This window comes from Amblyomma americanum, chromosome 5 (genome assembly GCF_052857255.1).
Source record: "Amblyomma americanum isolate KBUSLIRL-KWMA chromosome 5, ASM5285725v1, whole genome shotgun sequence".
Lineage (NCBI taxonomy): Eukaryota > Metazoa > Arthropoda > Arachnida > Ixodida > Ixodidae > Amblyomma > Amblyomma americanum.
In genome coordinates, this window is record NC_135501.1 from 23,472,907 (window position 1) to 23,499,776 (window position 26,870).

At 46.3% G+C, this 26,870-nt stretch overlaps 1 protein-coding gene across 3 annotated transcripts in view; it reads right to left on the minus strand.

Moving 5' to 3' along the window:
• LOC144132329 (nuclear exosome regulator NRDE2) overlaps window positions 1-26,870 on the minus strand; it is a 383,545-nt gene that overhangs the window by 92,757 nt on the left and 263,918 nt on the right. For all 3 annotated transcript variants that reach the window (XM_077664653.1, XM_077664654.1, XM_077664652.1), the window contains exons 7-8: window positions 15,216-15,312; window positions 2,153-2,402 (exon numbers count right to left, since the gene is read on the minus strand). In XM_077664653.1, coding sequence (XP_077520779.1) covers window positions 2,153-2,402; window positions 15,216-15,312 — 347 coding nt within the window. The remainder of the gene's footprint in view (window positions 1-2,152; window positions 2,403-15,215; window positions 15,313-26,870) is intronic.

The window sequence follows — 26,870 nt, forward strand, 5'->3', positions numbered from 1 at the left end:
GCCGTGCCAAATTCTTTCAGACATCACACAGCTACCACGGTCACGGCCACTCCAAGTGCGCCGGCAGCCAGTGGAGGTCGGGGAAGGGCCAAGTGGGTGGGAACGGCACAGGAGCAGCAACAATTTGGCGGGCGAAAATTGGTGACCGGACAGGAAAGGGCGTGAGGATGTGGAAGTTCAAGTTTTGACTGCATATAACTCAGCTTCCGCAAAACACATTAAAAAAAATTCTTGCTAGAGGATATTTGTGAAGCGGCATCCCTTAACATTCCAGACGTAGCACAACTTTATTGAGAGCCTTTTTCTGAGACCCTTTAAGCCTCCAATGGTATAAAGCCTATTTCTATGCCTTCCCGTCATCAACACACCCACACTGCCTGCAGGTCAAACGCCCTTCCCACTGTGTTCCAAGAAGCCCTGCCATGCGCCACATGAAGTTACCCTGTGCCTGCAAATAAACAGCAGAGGCTGGCAGATGAGAGCAGGAAACTTGCAGGCACAAGGTGCTCACAAATTTCCTAAGCTTATCTGCCACCCTCTGCTATGTTTACCTCCCCTTGGAATTCCCTCCATCACCCTTACAGTCCATTAGTTACCTGCTCTTTGGATTGCATGATATGCCTGAGTCCACTTCCTGATATCAGTGGTTTTCACCAAATGCCTTAGACTTCAAAATCTTGCAATGGCATTTAGTTGTTTATTCAAAATACCCTCGAAGGCCTTTACGGTGAGGACTTCATAACTCGAGGGAAAGCAGCAGGCTCAACTCAAATATAACCAATGATACACCACAGAAAATACAACTAACAAAAGCCGAGACATTGCAAAGTGTGTTGTGAAATGTCTCCGGCAAGCACACCCACATTTCTGGTGCAACATCTGAAGCATGGTAAGTGTGCCCTGCTGAATGTGCAGTGACATAAGCACATGCAAGCCTCAACACTGAGATACTACATGGAGTAAAGTTTCCATGCGAATGCACTGAAAGGCCACAACGGCATCCCCAGGAGTCCGACCTGTAAGCCAACTGAGTACGGGCATTGTGCAGCCTAAACCCGATGAGCTGCATAGCCTACACTCTTCGGCACTCTTGGAAATGCATCCAGAATCTGAACAAAAATGGGCCACTGTGGATGTGACACAAACCAGTGAAGAACAAATGGTGACTAGAAGCTGAAGTATTCGAGTGAACCCTTGCAATTCAGAGACAGGGATCAGCACCACAAAACTCTGTCAATCTGCCAGGAGAGACCAGGCCAGGGCGGCAACAACCACGGGATGCTGAGGCCTTCAGACGGTGCTCAGGCCTAGGAACTCAAAACAGCAACAGCTTGGCCACCCTCTCATGTTCCTTCCACATCCTCTCTGCCTGCTTTGTTTACAGCTGCTCGTTTTTCTTCTGTTGTCCCTCGTGCTTTGCCCTCTTCCATAGTTCACACAATGTCGCCTACACTACTAACTGCATCTGCAGTCATTTTTCAAGGACAGCAATTGGCTCGTGGTAACCACAAGTACTGGATTCTCCACTGTGGAGCCAAAAGCTGACTTTCAATAAAATTGCCATTCAGGCAAGCTGAAGCCAGATAAGCCAAAGACACATACACACACCCACTGAAAAACATGCAACTGAAGAAGTTAAATGCAGGGTGTTGTGGGTCAGTTGCCTGTTCTATTTATGAGTAGCTCTTTCACACCCTCTGAAGTCATGTTTCTTACAAGATGCATCCATGGCTGGCAACTGCCGCTTTATGCGGCTAAGCCTGTAGAAAGCAGCCTTAAGCAAGAGGCCAAAAGTTTACTGTCGTTTAGGAGGGGCATCTGGCCTACCTTGCATACACTGCATTTTCCCAGAAAGGGCTCTGCTACTTACCAGCAGCTAATGTGCAATGGCAGTGGAGACTGTGCTTGATATGACATCTCTCCTTGGATTTACCACTCCAGTGTGGTCACACAACACCTGCACACATGTGCTGCATCTCCCCCCATTTTGTCCCGCCTTCCCTCTTCACATACACAGCAAGCAGTGATGATGATGGCTGGTGCATGTGGCATCATTTCCGTAAGCAGCTCAGAACCACTGGGAATGCAGCCCCCTGGGCTTGTTGCCACTGCCACCACTCACTCCTAACCCGCAGAAACATTTCATACTCACCCACAATGTTCCTCTCAACCTCGAGGGGCTCGCGTCGCGTAGCCCGTCGCCCCTCAAGCATGTCGCGGAAGCAGCTGAGGGCACGCAGGTATCCTCGGGCAGCCGCGTCCACGTGGAACCCCGACAGGGTGGTCTCTGCCTGCAGGAAGCGGGCATGCTCCAGCCAGAGGCGTGCATTGCCTGGGTGCACCCGCAGCAGCTCCTCCCAGGCCTTGCCCGCACGAGCCTCCTCGCCACATTCCAGCAGCACCTGCACACATGCAGCAGTGGAAGCCGCATTTGCTCTCTGCTTCCTCACTACACCACACATTTATCAAATCAGCTTCTGAAAACTGGGGGCTTAGCTAAGCTGGCTTTCCATGGCCCCTTCCTGGTGCCAAGCCACAGTGTAAACACTCATGAGCGTAGCACACATATTCACAGCGCTAGCTGTATTAGACCACTTCCTTCCGTTTAATGTTGTCGAAGTCGTCATCCCATCTGCGGGCCCCATGCTGGAGAAAAAAAAAAATAGACAAAGCTGCCAGGTCGGGGGCATGGCCGCCCTACCCTGGTCACTATTCCCGCCAAACACTACACAGAACAAAAAATATTCAAGAAACACTGCGTCATCACTGAACACATTAAATCTACCTTGCTGCAAATGCATGCTCCAAGCAGGTGATTTCATGGTTAGCCAATGATAATGAGGGCTTGCTAATGCATGCTGCACCCCACTTGTCAATATGATATGCCTCTACTAGTTCCCTTACTATCTGATCTTTATGTTTGAAGATGACGGATGTCTGATGAAGCAATGGGGCGCACGTGTGCTTAGGTTGCCTGCAGTGGAGCGCCAAATTCGAACCGGCTGCCCTGTCCAAAGAATTGTGATGCTCCCTCAGCCGTTCGTTAAGACATCGCCCAGTCTGGCCAACATACCACCCACCGCATGAAAGAGGGATCTTGTATACTACACCTTCGACGCACTCAACCCTCCTCTCTGTGTGTGCTGTGGTACAACCACCACCAAACGTCCTTCCTAGTAGGGACTCTCGCTTCCGCTGCACAGCTCGGCAAATGTTGCTTAATTTTCTGTGAGACGAAAATACAACATCAACTAGAAATTTTCGCCCCACTTTCTTTAGACTGTGTGATAATGCATGGACGTAAGGGATGACAGCAATCTTCCGGCGATTCGTCACCTCATCTTCCTGAGGAGCACGCTTATGCTCCGATTTGATTTTGGCCATCAGCCTTTCGCATAACCTTCCGATAGTTGCCTCAAGAAAACCAGTGTCCTCAAGCCTAGAAATCTGGCCTTGCACACCTTCCTCAATGATATGGACACACAACTTGTTGAGGGCGGCGTGAACACAAGACAGGGCGATGCCATCCTTTACCAGCTTAGAGTGCCCAGATTGAAAGCTGAGTAGGGGCTTGACGGAACGAGGCGAATACAGCCAGCAAACATGTCCGGGCTCAAGTCTCAGCTCCACATCCAAGAATTGTATCCTACCTTGGTTAACGGTCTCCGTGGTGAAAGCAAGTCCTTGACCTTTTCTGAAAAATGTGTTCACGACATCTTGCGTGCATTCTTCGTTTTTAACAAAAACGAGGTAATCGTCCACGTATCTGTGTACTTTCTGTACACCGCCCGGTAACTCTCCTGCAATTGCTTTGTCAATTCTGCTGAGGAACAAGTCACTTAGCAGCGGAGCCACACGAGACCCAATGCATATCCCTGAACGCTGTATAAACACACTGTCATTCCATGCAACAATGGTCGACCGGAGGTACATACACAGCCCTTCAAGGAAAGCATCAACAGATACACCGCAAACATTTCAAAAGCGCACTTCGTCATTGTCCTTACTTATACATTCCCTTACAAACCGCAGCAAACACTCATGAGGAATTGAATAGTATAAATCCTCGACGTCCACACTGAACACATGACAGTCACCAGGATTATTGTACTGAAGGTACTCCAAGACGACGTTGGAGTTTCGCGTTCGGAAAGGGTCTTCAAAAGCAAGGGAAGCAAGCGCCTTCAGTAAGTAGCTGGAAACAACAAGCTGCCAAGTTCCCTTCTCCAAAATTATGGACCGAAACGGAAAGCCTATTTTGTGGGTTTTAACCGTAAAAAATATTTCAAGCTTGCTGCGTTCCGATTTCTTTACGGACTCGCGCAAACGGTCGAGATTGGCCTTTTTAAGAAGGGCGACGGCACGTCTCTTAACTTTTGCGGCATTCTCTTGCACTTGTCGAAAATTCTTGGAGATAGCAGCAAGCGCTTTGTCTGAGAACACACTCTCCTTCATAACAACAAAGCACCCATCCTTGTCTGCTATCAGTGGTCTCAGGTCGTTCGCAGCCAGGTGGTTCACTAATGTGCCAAACCCTTTTTGAGCCTTACACTTGCCAAGGGAACCTTGAAAAGCTGAGAAGCACTCGGAGACGCACTGCTGGCGCTGCACTTCAGGTACCTGCCTAGCGATTGTCCTTGACAGGCCCAACTCTTTAGCTGGTAATAGCCGTGGCTCAAAACAGTTTTTTGGTCCCAGCTCCAGTATCTTGCGATGGCGTTCTTCCACAACAGCGTCATCCAAAACAACTACCCTACCGAGAGCACTGGCAGACATGCGTTCCTTGCTCGCAGACAATGAGCGGCGGACCCTGTTCCACAAGAAATTAGTGTGCTGGTCAGCTGTCTTGCACCAATCAGCAAAGAGTCGGTGATCACTTCGTTATGTACACACGTGCGTAATAAATCACCAGTTGAAAGTCAGCGCTCGTGTCGTCGTGTTTGTTCCGTCCTCGTGTTTTTTGTATATGTACACACGTGCGTAATAAATCACCAGTTGAAAGTCAGCGCTCACGTCGTCGTGTTTGTTCCGTCCTCGTGTTTTTTCCGCGCTGTTTTACCATGGATAAAGATGTTTCATTTCCGAGAGAAGCCAAATTACTCCTCTGGCTGTAAAGATCAAGCACGACAAGTAGTAGCCAGAAGACTGGTCCTGTGTGTATTCGTCAACTTCGCCGTTCATTTGCACGGTTTTGCCAATGGCATTTATCCTTCATGCATCTTGATCTCTTGCGTATTTGTGCGAGCACAACTGGTAAAATTTCTGGATTACATAAATGCTTTGCTCTTTGTTGTACATGGGCTGCAGCATGCGTAAGGATGTATACGCTGTGCCATCTGTGTCACCAATGCTTTGTACACGTTTGTTTTGCTTACAGTGAAAAGAGCATGTGCATGATGCAGTGGCATGTAGAGAGAACTTGACGCTTGCTTTTATTCTTCCGCTTAATGCAGTGCAACTTTTCCAAGAAACTTTTGATTGGTTTTGTCCAAATTGACAACATGATGAATGAGTGACAGTGAATTGATGGTTACTTGGCCATTGAACAGAAGAATTTTTCTGGGGGGCAGGGGAGGGGGGAAACGACCAGGTTAGGTAAAATTATAGCAAAATGTTGTAGAACTTTCTGCATGCCGTGAGGCAAATAATGAAAGTTTGTGAAAAAAACAAAAAAACAGTGGTGATCTAGAACATGGTAGTTGTCGCATATTGTGCAACAGAGTGCCGCTTCCAATATTTAAAATGACCGCTTAGTCCACTGCCTGTGGTCTGTAGGCGAGGCTGACAGTCTAGCCTACAGATTGAGGAATTATGTTTATCAGTCTTTTTGTGCTCAAGTCAGCACATCATTCATAAACCAAACTCTTATATTTATATACCAAGCTGTATATTCTGCAAAAGCCTGAATTATAGCAAAAGTTTAAGAGGCTTATTTTGTAATCCTGTTCCTTCTTCCAATCCTAGCTACTTACTGCTAGTCAAATCGAGAGGAGTCGTACTAGTTTAGCGCTGTTCTGACTGGCTGTCTTCGTAGCCACGTAGAGCGACAGCGCAAGTGTTTCGTCGCAGACAGAAAAGCCGCATATCACAGCATATGAAATCATTACATCCGGTCAAAAGAATGGGCACTTTCCTCCCTTCTGCAATGTTAAAGGGGTGTTGCTTCTGCTGGAACGTACTGAGCCGAGAGGTGACTCAGCCACACCTGTCTCAGGCATTGAGAGCAACCTTGGAAGATCATAGCTACAGAGGCCTCCTTTAAAACTGATAGCGGTGACCAGTACCCTCCACTTCTCTTTGTTCAGCATGACCAGTGGTTTCCTGGAACTAAGACATCCCCATGAGGGCAGGAAAAAAAAATAAGATTAAGAGCTGTCTATGATCTTCCTCATATCTGAAGCCAACTGGTGAGCTAAATCATTTTTCACACTTAAAAAGCAGTATACAACTTTGGCAATGTACTATCAAATGAAATAGTGCAACCTTCGCTGCAGTCCATACCACCGCTGAAATAGCGATTTGACATTTGTAGAACATCACTCAGGCACAGCATACTTCCAGCCGCACAGCGACTACGTGACATCACCATCACTGCTTTCCACTTGGCACAGCAGGTACAACCTGTAACTGGGGTAGTCGGTCATGGAGAACATGACTCAGAAGCAAGATGTGTCATGCCGCCTCTTCTTGTGTCCAGTGACTGCGTGCTGCTTTCAAATCAAATTTATCGTACAGCTGACAGCCAAAACATCTAGACACGGCTCACAAGGATGTAGTTTCCTGCTGCTAATAAATGCAGTCCTCAATTCCATACTGACAATAAAAGGTTATACAGCACCAATCAGTAAGCATTTTTCACCGCCGATGCTTATTTTGGTGTTTTCTTCACATTCTTAAAGCAGCAAGCCCTGTGTTTTTTTTTTTTTTTTCAACAAACTCTGCATCCAGCTGCGCGGTGTCCATTGGCTGTCTACAGTGGGGCACAAGATGGCGGACGCCGCAGCAGATGACACGGTTGACTTCACCCTGCACGGCGTTGTGGGGGGGTTCCCACATCGAGGCACCTTAACGCAATCGTGTTAATGGCTCCCCTCAGTGGTTTCTCTTCACACACAGTCACTGTTCTATGTTCACATTCACACATTTATCATAATTATCACAACACAGTTTCCATATTCTTGTCCTTGAATTCCACTGCCATGCAGTTTGTGTACATGTTACTCAAATTAGTACCCCCTAATTAGCACATGTTCAGCTCACTAGTTACCACAGTACTAAACTTCAAGTTAAGCCAACACCACACACACATCACCCGACCTTGTACATCAGCCAAGTCAGCGTGCCTAAGTGGCCTAGTTGGTAGCATGCCTGGCTGGCGATCCAAGGGCAACGGGTTCAAATCCAAACTATAATTTATGAAAATTTTTCTTTATGCAAAATAAATTACTTTATAAAGTCAAGTCGTTCGAGAAATGTGCAAACCATTAATTCCAATTACAAATTCCCTCTTCAATTATCTTCATTCCAGACATCCTGCAACGGTGCCATTCGGATGCGCCGAGTTTTCCACCGAATGGGAGCCTTGATTCAGCTGCTTGCTGCATAGTGGTGTGGAAGAGTTCTCATCAGCGAAAGCTTACTGTATTTTTCTCATAGCTGCTGAGTCTTTATGCAGTGATCACACACAGAAAAGCATTGACATGAGTTTCCACTGCTTTTTCAATGATTAAAATGAGCAAAAACAGTGTTTGCAAGCCAGAAGAAGTGGCAGCCAGGAAGTGCTGACATGGTATGTACAGCACTTTTGCCACTTTCTTAGTGAACAGGTAGGCCACTCTTGTTTGCTCTGTTGTCGTGCTAAATCAATACGATTGAGACCATGACATTCACACACTTGGATAACGATAAAGTATCGCTAACAGTACAATTTCAGTTAGAAAGTGCTCATCATGGCATGCCGTTCCACTCCACAGAGACCTAGCTGAACAGGCCAACCAATCCAAAGTTTTGACCTGCCTACTATGCCCTTTGACAACCAAAGTGTTTGTAAGCGCACAAGGTTAATTATTTACTTGTTAGGAACGAGACACCTCTGCCCTGCTCCTTCCACTCTCCCTGTCTTACGTGCCTTTGAGGAAGAGAAGAGAGAGAAATCAGCAGATCCCTAACAAAATGACGATGTTTTGAGTGATGAAGTTGTATGCACAGTGGAAGGCAAGAGTAGCCCTTGCAAAACCGTGCGCCAGGCTGAAAGTACAAAAGGGAAGTCTCAAAGTTCATGCACGCTCTACCAGCAACCACAGAGCCGTGTTACTCTTTTTTCTGTCTCAATTTAGCTTTTAATTTTACAGTGATGCCCCCCCCCCCCCCCCATCGTCAGCCTCTCCCAAAAATATCTTTTGGCTACACCACTGCTTCCCGAATTTATTGGCATGTTCCTGCACATACTGGGGACCAATCTTCCTTTATGTGCCAAGAGTTTGCCGAACTCTGTTGATTTTTTTAACTTCCCACAAATTGTCACTCACCTTACTAGGATCTCAGAAGCAGCTGCTAACATACTACATTTAATACTGACACGACTGCTGCCTTACAACTGGTAATGTAAATTTTACTGGATAACGTGAGCCGGCAGCTAGCACTGGCTCAGTTATGTAACCTGAAGGCCTCCATGGGGTGCTATGCAGAAACAAGAGAGCACGCCGCAAGACCGGACACACCCAAGCTGAGCAGGCAATGCAGCGTCGTGCCATTTAGTATAATAGGTATGTGAGCCTGCATTAAGTATCAAGGTTATCATTATTAGTGATTATTTATTAATAATGTAACAATGGAAGGAAAAGATGTTGCTAGCTGCGGCATCGGCCATTGAAGCACCTGAGCTACGGTTAGTTTTAGTAAAGGAAAGAGAGAGGACAGGAAGAAGAGAAAGTAAGGACAGAACATAAGGATCCCATGCCCAATTGGGCTAGTCAATGCTTCATGCAACATTGCACAGGCAATGGTGGTACTCCAAGTTTGCACGAAGCACAGTGACCTCATGCTGGCCAATGCGGCACTCTGCGGTCCATTGGGTCCTGACCTTCGTTTGGCGGCGTCATTTGGTGCTGGAGGCAATGTGCGCAGAGCCGATATTTCACCACCTTTATTCTGTTATAACATTGGTAAAGAAATGAACAGGAAGTTGGGCTAGTTGGTGTGGATTCATACTTGACAGTGCAAAAAAACGAGGACAAAAGCGAACGAGGAGACACAACACAAGCGCAGACTATCAACTGAACTTTTATTCACTGAAAGGAAGCTTTCGCGTGTCGCGTTCCACTTTCATGTGGTAAGAATTACATCGGCCAGACTGGTCGATGTATCAATGAGCGTCTAGCGGAACACCGCAGATCTCTAAAAGGTGCTGTGTCCTCCAACCTCGCTTTGCACTGCAGGGATTGCAAAGATTGCTTTCCTCACCTTGACAGGACAAGTATCTTGTTCAGGCACAAAGATAGGGTATGCCGGGAGCTGATAGAAGCTTACTTGATTAAGAAAGAGAGAGAAGCGTGTGCCGCATCACCGTCGGTCAGCCTGCAGGATAAGGAAGTTCCTTTTCTGCGCAGTTTCTTGGGGGCAAGTAGACGGTACAAGGAGTTGGCCTGATGTGATTGAATTTGGTTTTCCTGTTGCCGTGGTGTTCCTTATCACGCAGGAATGAATTGTCATTGATTTCTTTGTACATCGATTGTGGCGGTACCTTTTGTTGTTTTTGTGTTTTATCACGCCTATAAAGCTTCCTTTCAGTGAATAAAAGTTCAGTTGATAGTCTGCGCTTGTGTTGTGTCTCCTCGTTCGCTTTTGTCCTCGTTTTTTTGCGCTGTCAAGTATGAAGAAATGAACCTTAAGAAGTTTCAGGACCTCTAAACACAAATGTCTGTCTAAGATTGCGGATTGCTTGTACCACTAATTTGATTCATCTGTAGTGCTATTTTGTTTTGCAACAGCATTTGTCACATTCCTCAAATGAAGTTTTCTTTTAAATTTTTTCATTTATGGGGCATATTACTCACAACAGGTTTCAGGACCTCTTAATACAAATGTCTAAGATTGCAGATTGGTTATACCACATATTTCATTCAGCTGTATTCTTATTTTGTTTCACAACAGTATTTGTCATATTCGTCAAATGCGTTTATTTAAAATTTTTTTTCCGTTTATGTGGTATACAGTAGAATCTCGATGATACGATTACAGCTGATCCGAATTTCGGGATACGAATTTCAAAAGTGTCTTGGACGGTCAACATTGCACAGGATGCGTGACGATTTGGGATTATACGAACAACCTTGCAAGCCGGCACGGATGATACGAACGCGTGACAAACCACTCACTCAAGCGAGCCCATGCAGAGGGGGAGAGGGTACCGGCTGCAGCCGCTGGCCCTCTCTACCCCCGCCTCCCTTTCACAAATCTCGAAGGCCACGATCTACAACGCGTTGCCTGTAGCAACCCAACGAGTCAAGGTGAGTCCCGTGCCCGATAGGGCTACGTCCCCCACTTGCTAGCAGATCATTGGCCTATCGAAAAAGTTGTCTCGCAGCTGGTGGAAGCTGGCCGGGAGGCCGCTGCCGCTGGCTGCGCCAGTCCATTTCCCTCGTTCGTCGCTGCCGTGTGCATTTCGCTGAGTGCAATGTGGTCTGCCCAAACGTGACAAAGACATAAGCTGCGCAAGTGTTCCCTGTTGACATGTCGCGGAAGCGGAATGCTCTTTCTTTTAAGGAGAAGCTTGATATACTCAAGAAGGTCGGTGAAAACCAAGCGAAGAAACATGTCGACTTGGCAAAAGAGTTAGGGCTGGCACCGTCGACGCTCTGCACCATTGTTGGGCAGTGAGATGTTATTTTGAAGAACGCTCAGAACATCGGTGTCAACATAAAGCAGGAAAAGACGGCGATGCATGTTAAACTAGAAGAGGTCCTGCTGACATGGTTTCACGAAGTCACAGCGACCGGCGTCAACGTGGACGGCAAGATACTGTGAGAAAAAGCTGACAACATTGCGCTTTCTCTTGGAATCGAAGGCTTCCAGGCTTCTGGAGGATGGCTCCACCTTTCACGCTCTGGATGTCCTGCACTGCGCCGTCGGTGCCGGCAACGTGAGCAACAAAACTGCTGCACAGTTTTAAGTGTTTCAGACGGGGCTGGTCAGCGACATCGAGACCAGGAAAGTGCAGAAGTGCATTACAGAGTTTTTTGGACAGTAGTTAAGCATAATAAAGTTTTTGTTCATTTCCGTGTTGAAGTTGGCATGTTTTGGATCTTACGAATTCGGGATGATGGGAATATTTTGCATGCTCCTGAGGAATTCGTATCATCGAGATTCTACTGTATTATTGGTTGCTGTCTTGTGATTTCAGTATTATGTATGTATTTACATAGATATGTACTACACCTTTTTGGTTGCCTATATCGTTTTGTATTCTTTGTGTCGATGCTCCCTCTTATGTACAGGCACTCATGGCGTGCGCGAGCGGCCTCTTTTCCATGCGTCAGCGCCGTACGACAGGGCGAGGCTGGAAACAGTTTGAGGCTAAGCGCATGCGGTCAAAGTGTGCTCAGCTGGGCCCTTCGTCTGCTAGGCTGTTCCTTCTTAAGGACGTCACCCCACATTATCGCACTTGAGACGAATAGGCAGCGTGAGTAGGCGAATAGTTTTGCCCGCATTTTAAATACGGAAGATCAGCGTCGTAGCAACCAAGCAAGGAAATAAAATATAAAGATAGACCGAGCACGCTCAATCATGCGAAAAACCAAAGAAGATGGATCGTTCGTTTTGTTGCTTCTTGACGTAAACGCTTTTTTCATGTCTAGAAAAAAAAAGGGCAGTTGTCAACACACTGCGTTCTTTATGCTTACAAGCGGACGTGAAGCCATAGAGAAAGAAATTGTGAAGCTATAAGACCGCTGTGAAACTTAAGTGATGCTGGTCTGCATGACGTGTTCACGGCACTTTGCGACAGTTATCAAAATGCTCCCCGTATACCTCAAGGGGAAAGACAAACAAAATGGGATGTAACCGCAAAGGGAAGCTGCTAAAAACTCAGCTTGTCTCAAGCATTATTTGTGAGGATCGTAAGAAATATTCTGTGTTAGTCTTAAGAATATTGCAGAACTTTGCCGGCATCTCAGTCAAGCAACAGAAATTGAGGTCGTAAACCATTTTACTATGCCCTTCATTCTTGCTGAAATGATAAGAAACAAAAAAAAATGGTGTGACCAATAATGGGCGCACACAGGCCGTTCAGTAGCGGCTGAATTCACTGTCATTCTTGGCCACGGCAGACATGCGTCGTGGCAGGGTGTCGTAGAGCGCAAGGTCGCTGTCGGCCTTCAGCTCTTCCCAGAGTCTGCTGGTGTCCTCCCACAACTCATCATGAGTAGCAGTATGGAGGCCCTTTTTTGACATGTTGGCTTTTAAAATGCCCTAAACATTTTCAATAATGTTCATGTCTGCGCACCTGGGCGGCCAATCTAGCGTCATCACTCCAAGGTTTTCGAGGTGTGCGGTCACTGCGTGCGCCGTGTGGATGGGTGAAAGATCATGCTGTAGCAGGAAATCTCCATCTCTGTAGGGTCCATCCAGCACTTGAGGAAAAAGCTGGTGGTCAATGATGGCAATATATGTTGTGGAGCACAGCCGACCATCAATGCGGTGAAGAGGCCCGAGGGCATCCTTCGTGATGACCCCCTCCTCGTTCACAGATGTTAGGCCACTTGCCTTGACGTCATGGACGTAACGGGAATCATACCTTAAAAAAGCAGTATTTAAAGACAGTGGGTAGCAAAATAATAATATCGTGTATAATAAAACAAGCCACGAGACAAAAAGTAAAAATTAATGATTTACCTTTTTTGCGACTGGTCGGTATACTTTTTGTTTCTGGTCCCACTGAGTGTAGAAGGTGCTCTCATCTGTAAACGCAATGTCTCGCCAATGGTCGACGGTCCATTGGAGATGCTCTTGAGCAAAGGCTAGCCTGTTTTCCCTGGCACTGTCGGAAAGTAGGGGCTTCTGCACAACTGTCCTGTATCTGATTCCTGCTTCCTTTAGCCGTTTCCTAATTAATTCATCTGACACTTTAAGGCCGAGGGCAGCCCTTGTTTCACCCGCTGTGATGAACGGGTTGTCACTACCGTAGGCAACAATCTGCAAGTCTTCTTCTTCACTTTTTTTTCTGTTGAGACAGCGAGGAGCATCTCCAATCCATTCTTCGTCCCGGTAGGCACGTATGATTCTGCCACTGAAGCTTGAGTCACTCCAGTTGCTTTAGCAATTTCCTTCTGCAATGACCCACCTTTTGACATTCCTATAATTCGAACTCTCCTCGTTTGAGGTATACGAGGTGGCATTTTGGTAGCACTTAGAAGCTCCGGCGAGCACGGCCTGTAGAGCAGCTTCACTGAACTTTCACAGCTGTCTTACAGCTTCACCGCCGCACTGAAGCACAAATAACGCATTGTGTTGATAACTGCCTCCTTTTTTTTTTTCTAGACATGAAAAAAGCGTTTACGTCAGGAAGTAACAAGCGAACGATCCGTGTTCTTTGGTTTTTCGCGTGATTGAGCGTGCTCGGTCTATCTTATATTTTATTTCCTTGCTTGGTTGCTACGACGCTGATCTTCAAAATTTAAATTGCGGGCAAAACTATTCGCCTACTCACGCTGCCTATTCATCTCAAGTGCGATAATGTGGGGTGACGTCCTTAAGAAGGAACAGCCTAGCAGACGATGGGCCCAGCTGAGCGCACTTTGTCCGCATGCGCTTAGCCTCAAACTATTTCCAGCCTCGCCCCGTCATATGGTGCTGACGCACGGAAAAGTTGACGCTCGCGCACGCCAGTTAAAGGTTTGGGTGCCTGTACTGTATTTACTCCAAAATTTGCGCACCCCCAACTTTTTACCCAGATTTTTGAAAAAAAAAAAACTTCTACTTCAATATTTTGGGCTCTTTGCTGCACCAGACCAAAAGCATGTACTCGGGTGCTCGCAAGGCAGACTTGGGAAGATTGGCGCGCATCACCGTATGCGATTGCGAAAGGTGCGAGTGGCAAGAGCTTGAGTTGTGAGCCGTTTAAACGGCTCGCTCATGGTCGCGGTTGCACGAGCACAGTTGCACAGACCAAATCCAAAACTAACAAACCATTTGCTGTTCAATGTGCTGCTAGTCAGTCGGGCCGCATGCGAGGGCTCCGTTTTATTACCCGTTATCTCCTTTGCCTTCTACTACTGGTTTCCCGATTGTATCGTTGCCTGTTTGTTGGTTTGAGCTGCGAATGCGCCATCATGCCATCCCGTGGGGAACTATAAAGCGTGGGGCGGGGCAGGAGGGGTAATGCATGTTATATTTGAAGTCAACTTTTTTGTTTTTTGGCCATGAGGAGTGCGACAGGAAGAGAGGTCTACGCATAGACAGCAATATACCGTATATATTGCGCATTGTGACCTTTGTTGAGTTTTTAAGGACATGTTGAAAAATTTCACCTGATTTGCTCACCATGGTTTTGAAGCCCTAACTTAAAGAAAAAAAGTGTGGAAATTATGCCAGTAAATAAGGTAATATTCTTGTCTGGGTGCTTATAGGGGTAGCTGAATAAATAAATAGATCGACAAAAATCGTACACCTAGTTCTCACTTCGCTGCTCTCCCTCAACAGCACCCACCCTCAGCTGAGTCACACGTCTCACCGCCGCATTGGTAAGTTGCTCTGCCGCGAATGGGGACTCAGGACCAGGATTTAGCTAAGTAGTGCATTCTCATTGGACGTGGTGGCCAGCTCCTGTCCTCTAGGGAGGTGTTTTTTTCTCGTTCACCATATGAGCGTTTCTAGAGAGGTTGAACATGGCAGGGCATAACCTCCTCAGCTCTGCTTCACCAGGATCAGGGCAGCACCCCAGGCCTGGCTGGCTGTTTTGATTCCCCAAACAGTTGTTTTGCCTCTGCAGAATTGTGGGGGCATCAGGATTTGAACCAAGGGGCTCCTGCATGCAAGGCGGATGCTCTATCTTGAACCATTACCGTGCACGCAAACCTCGATTTATTACAGCATAATTACACAGTTTTCAGAAAATGGCGGCCTGTACATTTATTGTGTGGCTGGAAAGAAACAGCCTGTGGCCTCAAGCCTCACAGGAGACAACTGCGGCAGAAGGCATGGCTGCAGCAAGCACCCACCTGAATCTTGTGCAGGTGAAGGAGAACCGACCCCTTCGTTTTCAGGAGACCCTGCTCGAGTACCTCCAGCTTCTTCTCCCGCACGGCCTTGGCTCGGCTGCACAAAAAGCACAGGCTGAAACAAGGTGAAACTGTGGCAGGTACTTAAAGGACTACAGACGTCTAATATTATTGCGTGCTTTTTGAATTCAAATAATGTGTTAGACATTAGAATACATGGACACCATGTGGTATTCACCTACGACCATTAAATGATTTATACTTTAATTTTTTCTCTCATGCTGTTTAGGTTTTATCAGCCGAACGATGGCTGTGATCTGCAGTTGAACTTCAGGTCACGTGAGACAGAAAAACTGCAATATAACCACTGATATATACTTCTAACCCACTACAGCACTTAAACCAACCTGCTTCAAGGGCTAGAATTACAACAAACATCAGTTTTTTTTTTTTTGTCCCTCAAGTGACCTAAACCCAAACTACACGTCACAGCCATCGTACGGTTGATGAAAACAAAACCAAAACAGCATCAAGTGGTCGCAGGCGAATACCATGGGGTGTTCCATGTATACCAATGTCTAACGCATTGTCTGAAAGAAGCAAACACAAAAGGAACAATTTGGTGTTTATAGTCCTTTAAAGCGAGAAACAAATGCTAGTAGACAAACCAAATAGCCAGGGCCTAACACGGAACGCCAGTTCAACACACCACAAGTTTCTCAGGGTGCATCAGAAACTACCTGACACAGGTCAAGCACTTGTAGATCTGTTACCTCCTTCACTCCTCCTTTCATGTTCCAGCAACACGTCAACCGATTCCTCTGCTCCTTTGTCTTGAGTTGCCACTGCCACCGTAAAGGGCTCAGCAAAGACGCAGCTGCAGCACGGCATCAATTCTTGAACGTTGCAAATTTTCAACTTTTGCAAATCACTTGTACTCAATGTGCATGGTGCACTGAAACACTAAACCAAGGCATACCCAAGAGTGCATGCTAACCCCTATTTCTGCTTCAACGAAAACTCTTACGAGGGGACATTGGTCTTTGGAACCGAAAAAAAGAGCCAAAAATTAATTTTACAAAAATGACATTTTTGGAATCTACAGATATTACTTCCTCTCCAAAAAGAACAATTTTTTCTTTCTGAAATCAGTATTTTGATCATAATATTAAAAGAAAGGTCATCATGTGGGCTGAATTTGAGCACCACCAGATGATTCAGTAGCAGGAAAATTTTGGGCACCTGGCTGCCTTAGTACCTCAGTACCTGCCTTAGGCATCTAGAAAAGACAGAGATATTTTTTTGCTAAGTAAAGCAGAATTGTTCAATCAAGCAAAGTTTACCAATGCATGATGTTCACAACTTGAATGTTTTTATATTCCATGTGCTGCAAAATTAGCAATAAAGGTAAAATGGCTTTGATTACTTTACTTGTTCTTCACTAGACTGCGTATTCATGCATTAAAAATCCTCTATTGTACACAGCCATTTTTTTGCACCCAGGTACTAATCAATTCCTAATTAAAATTACCTTAGCAACGAACCAATTTTCGGAAAAGCAACTTCAGTCTCAAAATAAGCATAAAACTGAACAAGGTGATATACAGTAGAATCCCTCTATAATAAGGTCACTCGGAATAAATAAAAATCTTTACTATATCAGTTGCTGGCATGGCTCTGACTATGTTCTCCGGCTGCTTACAAAGCATGAAGTGTTGGTTTACAAAGCAAACACTCAGAAACAACGTACATCCCGCTCTTATCACACCTTCATGTGATAATTATTTATTACCAGTTATTACATGTTATGTTTTCGTCATTGTTTAAGTATTGTGAAAATGTCGCATTTACACAAATACAACATGGCTCTCAAAATAAAGGCAGTTCAATTCCATGCGAACACCAAAGCTTTCCATGGTTACGGCGTCGTCTTCTGTAGCCCCAGCGCCATTTAAGAGGCAGCAGTTAAGAAACGCGCGCGGCAAATTCAACCGCGGCAAATTCAACCGCGGCAAAACCGCTGAAGCAGTTTCCGCTGCACCTCCGCTTCTTGCTGCTGCTTCCCTGTGCAACACGCTGCCGCGCTACGACCGCCTGCCATTTTCTTCCCGTTTCTACTCCTCACTGCACTTCTGCTGGCTTTCCTTTCTCGAGGACCCGCGCCGCCTTTTTTTCTACGTTCACAGCCAGCTTCATTTTTTCCGTGCGCTTTGCATCACGACCTCAAGGCTCTCAAAAAGTTGACCTCTCCTCGCAGCTCTAGAGCTGAGCGGTGAAGCCATCTCAAAGCGCGCATTCGGCACTTACTTGCATTGCGATCCTAGACTTCGCGCGTGCTGCGATGTCATCTTTCCGCGGGAAATACATCGCCACGGCCAGGCGCTCTTTGCGATAGCCGTTTCTTCGAAAAAATCATTATTATAACTGAAAAAAAAAATTACAGTCGTCTATGGAAGGCGAAATGGGACCACAGCTTCACTTTACCATATCCGACTTTTTTACTATAACCGAGTTTACTACAGTTTCTTTATGTTCGGACTAAAAGTAAGAAAAATAGGTAAAAGGCCAGTGCCTCCCCTTAAGCACTGCTCTCTTTTCCAAAAAGTCTTGCAGTGAAATTCATTAGACCCAAATGCTATCAGCACTAAAAGCAGTGTTGAAGAATTAGAATGCCGATCGCTGTCTGACTAGATGCGGTAACGTTTTCTTGTTTCGATGTATTAGTGATTTCCACTTTGCAGCTTTGCTTGCACTCTAAATTATATATGCAGCCACTATTGCTTGGGGCAGAGTGGCCAGATTCATGCTCATCAACAATACCGCAGCACCAACAGCACAGCCACTACATGGCGGCTGTGGTTTTCCTGCTCACTGTTCTCATGAGACACCCAGCTCCGGCCAAGAGTGAATGCCTGCACTGTCTGCAGCAGCACAAAGGAGGTATAATGACAAAAGTCAAGTGGGCAAGTAAATACTCTGTTTCATCCGGCAACGCTACGGGAGTAGTGTGTCCATGAAACCTCATTACTCCGCCATGTATCATTCCTTCTTCTGGAAACTCCAGTGAACATTAGAAGTGAAGCAAAGACCAGTATAAAAAGATGAGGTAGCTTTCAAAATCGCAATCGATGCTATGAGGCAGGTGCTCAGTGTTTGGGTCCCCTGGCTATAATTTCCACTGAGTGCAAACTACTTTTTGGGTGTGAACTGAGTGGGAGCGATTTGCCCTACCAACCGTGTAATCACAGCGCCACATGAATTTCTTGCGCCTCAAAGAGTCGCAGGAAGAAAATGTGAAAAGAGGAGAAACAAAGTCCAGGAGGAGCCAGTCGCAGCACTTAAGGTTTGTCGCAACAAACTATGCCTGTGTTCACTTTCGTTGAATGGTGAACTACTTTTTGTGCACGGACTTAGCCTGCATGAACAGGCGTGCCCAGGAATTATACTCCGTTTCATACATAGCAGGCAACGCTGCCAAAGCCTGTTCCATGTGCCAAGTCCGCACCCAAAGAGTAGTTTGAAATACAACCAAAGTGAACACAAGCATATTTTGTTGTGATAAAGTGCCATGACTGGCACCTCCTGGGCTTCACTTTACCTCCTGCCACATTTTTGCCCTGTGACTCATTCAGGCTTTGCAAAGCAAGCTTTACATGTGGCGGTATGATATGTTGTTGGTAGGGCGAATCACGTCTACTCAATCCGCGACCAAAAAGCAGTCCACACTCAGTGAAAAATATAGCCAGAGGACCCGACACTGAGTGCCTCACAGCTTTGACTGTGATTTTCAATGCTACAACATGGCTCTAAACCACTCTTTGTTTTCGTCCGAACACTGACTGGAGTTTCAAGAGGAATGAATGAGACGAAGGCGGAGTAATATAGTTGCACCGATGCACTACTTCTGCAGCCTCCGCAGAGTTGCCTGCGTTGTAAGAAACGAAGTATAGAGACGTCAAATAAAAGTGATGAATTTTCAGGATTTCATTAGTATAGTGTTCCTTCACTGCAGAGGTGCAAAGAACGGCAAGGTTTATTGAGGGAAAGGTGATTGAGCATAATTAATTTTAGCTAATTTTGGTACATTCCAAAAGTCAATAAAGCTGGGCATAAATACTGAGGCACATACAGCAAACCGAGAGCAAAATTCAAAACTTCTCCATTCCCTGCCAATGCAACATTCTGACCACAAATTTCGGGTCTTTCTGCCGTTAGGGTAAGCTATTTCATGAATTTATTTTTCAGCCTACCTCTGGTATCTTTGGCAACTTACACACAGGCCCTGCATTGATAAATATGATAGAGAAAACTGTTACTTCAAATATGCTAAGAATTCAAGCATCGACGTGAGCAGAAATGAAAATTAATATTTTTTTACACTCTGTATCGCACGTCATACGGGCTAGTCGAAAAAAAGACCAAAGACGGTTCTCATGATGCGAGGAATGAATGGTGCCGTCGATGACAAGCCCAATGGGCTGGTTCTTCAGCAGTTCTCAGCTGCTCACAGAGATGGCACCACAAGTGCCAGCCTCATCATCAACAACAACAGTCTGCGATGTCGTGGAACAACAAAAGGAAAGGCAGGATGAAGGGGGCGGAAAGGCCACCTTAAAAGAGACACAGCATGCATGCGTGTGCATGTGGCTACATGGGTATGATATTTAGAATACTTGCTAGTCTGCCATCTCCACGCACCTCTCTCTGGAGAGGGGTGTCCGCTCTCGTAATGCATGCAGTGGTGGTGCTGTGCACAGTCGGAGCTGGTCAGCTGGGATGTCACCACTGCTCTGCTGCATTTCTCCGATGCTCCGGCATGTCAACTGCCTTGCTCATTGCAATAGCGACACTTTAGGCCACGCCTGCAATGTGCAGCATTTTCAATCTGCCTTCAGCACACTCCGTCCACCAACCTTTTGCACAAGGCCACAAATTAATCTTGCCTGTTGAGACAAGAGAAATGCCGACTGCAGCTTGTCATCCTCTCTCAGTGTACACCCAGTGGGCACAATTTTATGAATGAGAAATAAGACTTTAGGACGATACGTGTCACCACGAATAGTCAGCGATGCACTTAAAACACAGCCCTGTACTGCAGGCCATGGCTGGCTAGAAGTGGGCACAGAGCACGGAGGTGGAGTGGAATGAAAATGTTGCTGCAAGTTGAAATCACAGTTGTCCTGGACTGCATTGTACTGATCAAAGCATTGATTCACTCACAGGACAAAAGACTGCTGCAGGAGAAGAATGAGAAAAACATGGTCCTCGCGCAAGTGCTGTATCTATTACAGTAAAAGCCTGTTGATTCGACCTTCGTTAATTCAGAAATCCAACTGCCTGCGCAGTGTCGGCTTGCACCCATGTAAGTCTACAGTGCCAGATGTTCATTAAATCGAACACTACAGGTCTCGCACCAGTTAACTGTAACAGGCATCCGAAGGGAGACTGTGGGCACGTATTACCGATAGGGCAAGCGATTGGCCAAATAGCCCTACTCAAATCTCAGTTGCATATTGCAGAGTTGCCCACACACCTCTGATGTGTGCAATGGCAGGCATGATGACAAACGGACGTACTACCCCGTCTCCGCGAGTACTCCAACCATTTAGCTTCGTTTTAGCTTTTCTGAGGTTCACGCCAGTCCGTAGCAATAGCAGCCATCAGCAGCAAATCAGTTGGCCAGCTGAGTCATTTTGAGCGCTGACTGGCGCATCATTGGTTTTTTTAATGCCCTTTCCCCTTTTTCTTGTCACTTCAGCATCACTGCGCGTCCAGGTGGTTCTTTAGAGTGTGCTGAAGCTGCACACTCGTCGGCTGCCCTTTGCAATTTGTGCAGTGAAGTCTCCTCACAAGGAACACTGACGCTTGTGCTGCTGGTAAGGCAGCCTCACGGCGACCCCATCGCACAGTGAAGAATATCAGGCAGGTTCTTACTGCTTTGGAGCAGTTCTGCTTCGACAATCCTAGCAGCATGCATGCAATAAAACATTCACAGAAATTAGGGGTGTGCGAATATTGAAATTTTCGAATACGAATCAAATACGAATATGAAGAAAAAATGGCTTCGAATACCGAATCGAATATCTGTTCAGTACAAAAAAAAATGTCAGAAAATAATGAGCAAGCAAACATTGTTGCCCTAATTTTTTTCAAAATAGTGCATGGCCTTTGCAACTAAAATAAACAAAACTAGACTGCCTCAGTACCATAAAAAAACATAATGTGCACAGAAATGTATACTACTTGATTAGACAGCATAACAGTATCCAAACTATAATGAGGTCATGCAAAACAAAATCCATAAAATGACAAGACTGGCAACAAAAAAAATAACATGATGACTATTAAACCTCATTCATTCGGAGTTCAAGGGACTGGAAGAAATGCCCGGTTTATCTGAAGGCCTCTGTTAATAAAATTGCCCCCCCCCCCCCCCACCCCCCACCCCCCTGAAAAAAAAAAGAAATGCTGCCGAAAATGTTGAAGATTCAGTAAGGCCTTATGAGGTGGCTCCATCGCGCTAACACCTGTAAGCCCGTGACGAGCCACCCGTTTTGGAGTGCTCAAAGGACAACACAAATGCAAGCAAGTGGCCGGGGAACACACACTAGCGTCGATGCGGCGAGGCGATTTTTTAAAAATAAGAAATAAGCCGCGCGGAGCTGGGATTGGACTATCGGCGAATGCGCGGGCTGACATTTGAAGTTGCCGCGGGGCAGCGGTGAAGCTCAGAAACCGAAACTACGCAGCCAGGCTATTTTTTTGCCCTAGCGACAGAGGCCTTCCGTATGTTGCCACGCCTGCCGTTACGCCGGCTAAAGAGGTGTGCAGGTTACAATGCACCATGCAAGGGCGAGATTTTCAGAAATTACATAAAGCGCACTTAGGACAAAAGACAAGGGAAACCAAACAACACAAGCGCTTCTTGCAACTGGGCGTTTAGTTGAGAAACACATAAAAGGAAGAACAATCACGAACAAAACAAAAGCCATCGCGCAGGCGTAACAGGAAAAGTGCTCATGAAGGTGCGTCAAGATAAAAAAACTTTCTTTCATGCAAAACCACCATAGGGTCGGCAACACACGTGTGCTGATTCTTACGGATGTGATAGGCCTCCGAAATCTCTCTGGTTAGCTGATTAGGGTGTCAGAACAAGATTTCAGTTTGGTCAAGCAAAGGCTTGCAGCCGCTGCATTTCAAACAGTGCTTAGCGAGATTAGATGAAGGCGACTTATTCAATGACAAAAAATGCTCTTGCAAGCGCACATTAAGGCAGCGGCCCGTTTGACCGATATAGGTCCAGCCACAAGAAAAGGGAATGTGATACACCACTGCTTTTGAGCATCTGACATAGCGGTTCCCGTGATTCACAGTGCACCGCTTTCGTTTATCACATACACCGCTGCTAGAGCGCGCAGCAACCTTCGCACAAACACTACTAACTTTCTGAGGGGCAGAGAAGAGAACATTAACACCATATCTGTTACCCACGTTTTTTAGTTGATGAGAAAACCGATGAACATAAGGTATGACTGCAATATTTTTCTTTTTCTCCTCAGAAACCCTTAAGAAGTGACCTATTGAACTCTTTTACATTTCTGAGCACCTTGTTAGAAGCTAGAAACAACACGTCCTCTGGAAATCCAGCCAATCTTACTCTGTTCACCTGCTCGCAGAAACTTTCCTTCATTTTGTGAGGGCACGACTTGAGGAAAGACGATCCTAGGCAGGAGACAGCAATGCCGCACTTCACAATTTTTGAGTGACTTGATTTATAATTCAAGAGTGATTTATCAGACCTCGGAGGATACCTCCAGCACACATGACCCTGCACGAAATGAAGTTTTGTGTCAAGGAACTGCAGGCAATCGTTTGTACGAGTTTCAAAGGTGAACTGTAATCCACACCCATATTCTTTAAAAATCTTAATAATGTCCACCGCCCTCCTTGTAAATTCATGTCGATCAACAAACACCAGATAATCATCGACATACCTGAAAATCTTTTTTGCAAGGCCACTCCGATTCTTTTCAATATAAGCGCTTGTGTTGTTTGGTCTCCCTTGTCTGTTGTCCTAAGTGCGCTTTATATAATTTTTGAAAATAAAAAACCAACTAGCTCAAATGTCAATTCTGCTTCGGGACGAGATTTTAACAGGATCGCTTGCCCTATTGTGACTACTCGACGCTCCCCTTCAGGAGGCTCCCGCGGCATTCCGCAAGTAGGCTTTCCCGCATAGCGTAGTTTACAAAACGGGATGGCGGAAGTCACACTCGGAGAGTTATGAAGGCGACAGGACGCATTCTTCGGATGTAGGCATTAAATATGTAACGTATTACCGAAGGATTAAAAAAAGTGGGATTTCGCGTTGCGATTGCTCGAAGCGGGCCGTCGGCCATCTTGTTAGCAGCACGGGTGATATGTGGGAAAGCCCACTTGCGGAAATCATCACGAGGTGAAGCCTTGCGGCGTCGGGATGCGGTCGGTCCGCGTGATAAACGGCAGAGAAGAAAGAGGATAGGACCTCTGTATTGTTTTCCTGGAATTTTTAACTCGATTATCGGCTAATTTGCCCAGATATTGTGGTTTTACCACGGTCGAATTTATGAAAGTATGTGCAGTATACGATCGCTGGCGAGTATTCGGGAATTTTCGAATATTCGGAAATTCAAGAATATCAATTTTCGAATACAAATATGAATAGAATATTAAACATATTCGATTCGTATTCGAAATTTCGAATATTCGCACACCCCTTAACGGAAATGTAAAAAATAGTCAGCGCCATGCTGATGAGTCCCCAAACCCGTCGGGGTGTTCTCCGCACACCACGTGTGAGAAAGCATACAGGCCCCACACCACGTGTGGGGCCTGTATGTAGTGGGGTGTATCTTGTTTAGAATCAGTAATTAGTAATTACAAATATGTGTTTATTTGGAGCTGTCTCCAATTTACAGTCTGCTCTTTAGCGAGTTGGCTATGGGTGGGGGATAGATCCTCCTTAGTCCTGTAAGGTGGTCCAGTATGTCGCCGTACATCTGGGTAACTGGCTCGAGCCCCAATGCATCAGCCGTCGCTCGGTTAGTGTGTCCTTGAGCGATGGCGTCTGCTGCGTGGTTCCAGGCAAGGACAGCATGTCCCACATGATAGAATGTTTTTCTTCACTTGAGCCACCTTGGTTTGAAACACGAAGAACATTCTTGCCAATTCTGCCTCGCAGGACATACCGACAAGCAGTCTGCGAGTCTGAGATGATTACCGGGAATTCGCCTCATCTATTGCCTTCAGCGACTGCGAGAACAATCGCAGTCTCCTCTGCTTCAGCAGAGGTACAACCCCTTACGGTAATGCTGGCTGGCTCCTTGTGAGTGTAGTCGATTGCTGCTGCCAACATGGCTCTGTGTCTTGGGTACCTGACTACGTCTACAAAGAAGGATTCTTTTTTGACAGTGATGCACTGTTCTATCGCCTGAGCTGTTTCTTCCCTCCTGCCTCGGTGCAGTTGTGGGTGCATGTGCTTAGGGATGGGCAGGACTGCGCAGGTCAGTCTGATGTTGTCTGGTACGTCCTTTGTCTCCTGAATCTTCTTGTGGTTGTCAGGGTAGCTTAGTCATCTCGGTAAGGCCCTGCCCATGGTTGTGTCTAGAACTCTTTCTTTCTGAGAGATGAGAAGTGCTTCCTGATGCTCTAGGTATGTGCTGGAGACTCTGAGGCCCATTAATTTATGCATAGATGTTGCCAGAGGCAGACGCAGTGCCATCTTATATGCATTTTGAAGCATAGCCTCTACCTGCTCGACCTCTTGTGATGTAAGGACTTGGAATGGTAGGCTGTGCGTGACTCTACTGACAACTAGAGCTCGTATCAGTCTGAGCCTGTCCTCCTCCTTGAAACCTCACCTTCTGTTGGCTACTTGGGCGACCATCCAAGTCACTTGGGCTGTAGAGTAGGAGAGGAGTGTGAGAGCTAGGTCCATTGAAATCCCCCATGATTAAGAGGCCATTGTTTTTCGCTCTCCTCGTCGCTGGTCTCAAAAAAGTGATGAAGTCGACCCTTCTCTGTGACGGCGGACTGTAGACATTCAGAATGAACATGCTCTCTCTTGTCCTCTTGGCGGGATCATTTCCATGAAGACATTTTCGAATTCTGCATCTTCCAGCTGATGATGTATTGTGATGGTTTTGGACACCAGAAATACCAACCCGCTACCCTCAGTACACGTACGGCTTGTACGGCTGACCCACGTGGCTCAGTATGCTCGGTACCGAAGTGGTGGCCTTGTGATTCGCCTTGCATTCGGGAGGTGCTGTGTTCGATCTCCAGTACTGATGGGTACCCACCAGTTTTCTAATTGGTACAAGATTAACTCAGCCTGGTAATCAACTCTTCTGGGCTGAGATGCTTGGGAAAAGGGGGTATGGGAGCGGCTAGACCGGCTTCCATACATGGCACATCCCCTAATGTTAGGCTTGCAATTGGTTTCGTGAAGAGCTATTATGTCGGGCTGGGCCATCATCATCAGCCTGCCTACACCCACTGCAGGGCAACGATCTCTCCCATGTCTCTCCAATTAACCCTGTCCTTTGCCAGCTGCACTCATCCTATTTCTGCAAACTTCTTAATCTCATCCACCCACCTAACCTTCTGCCGCCCCCTGCTAGGCTTGCCTTCTCTTGGAGTCCACTCCGCTACCCTTCAGAACCAGCGATTATCTTGCCTTCACATTACGCGCCCTGCCCAAGCCCATTTCTTCCTTTGATTTCGACTAAGATGTCATTAACATGCGTTTGTTTCCTCACCCACTCTGCCCGATTCCGGTCTCTTAACGTTACACCAATCATTTTGCTTTCCATGGCTCACTGCGTTGTCGTTAACTTAAGCTGAACCCTTTTCGTTAGCCTCCACGTTTCTGCCCTGCAGGTGAGTACCGGTAAGACACCGCTGTTGTACACTTTTCTCTTGAGGGATATTGGTAACCTGCTATTCATGATCTGAGAGAACCTGCGATATGCGCTCTACCCCATTCTTATCCTTCTAGTTATTTCCCTCTCATTATCTGGATCAGTTGTCACTACCTGCCCTAAGTTTCTTTCTGAAGCCTCAGTAATTCCACTGACAGATTTGTAAATTTTCTGTGCTCCTATGATTCTGTCAGACCATCATACGATGTCAGATCTGTGCACCGAGGCATTCTCACTATCACTAGCATTTGTGAGCGGTTTGTGAGTGCTTTGAGTGTTGTGAGCAGGTGCAGGGGTCCTTGAGTCGTCTGCTGAATGTACAGCATATAATTGCTAGCTCTGCCTGCTGTTGTTTTAGTTGTGCCATCTCTTGTTGCAGTGGCTGCATTGCTAGCTGCATAACTTGCTGCGTCATCCGAATCATTTTGGTGGCTTCCTCGCCTCCCTGCTTCATTTCAGGTGTGGCTGCTGGTGTAGTGGGGTGTTGTGTTTGCTCTTGGTGTCCTGCACGAACTACCTTCCATTTGCTGGATTGCAGTGCGAGTGTTCCCAGCTCTTAGCGCGTGTATTAGCTCGTTAATGGGCTTCTTAAAGGGACACTGAAGAGAACCCTATAAATTTTTTTTTGTTAGCAATATATGATAGTTCGGCATTTCATGGCTTTGTTGCCGCTTGTCTGGGAGCGAAATATGCA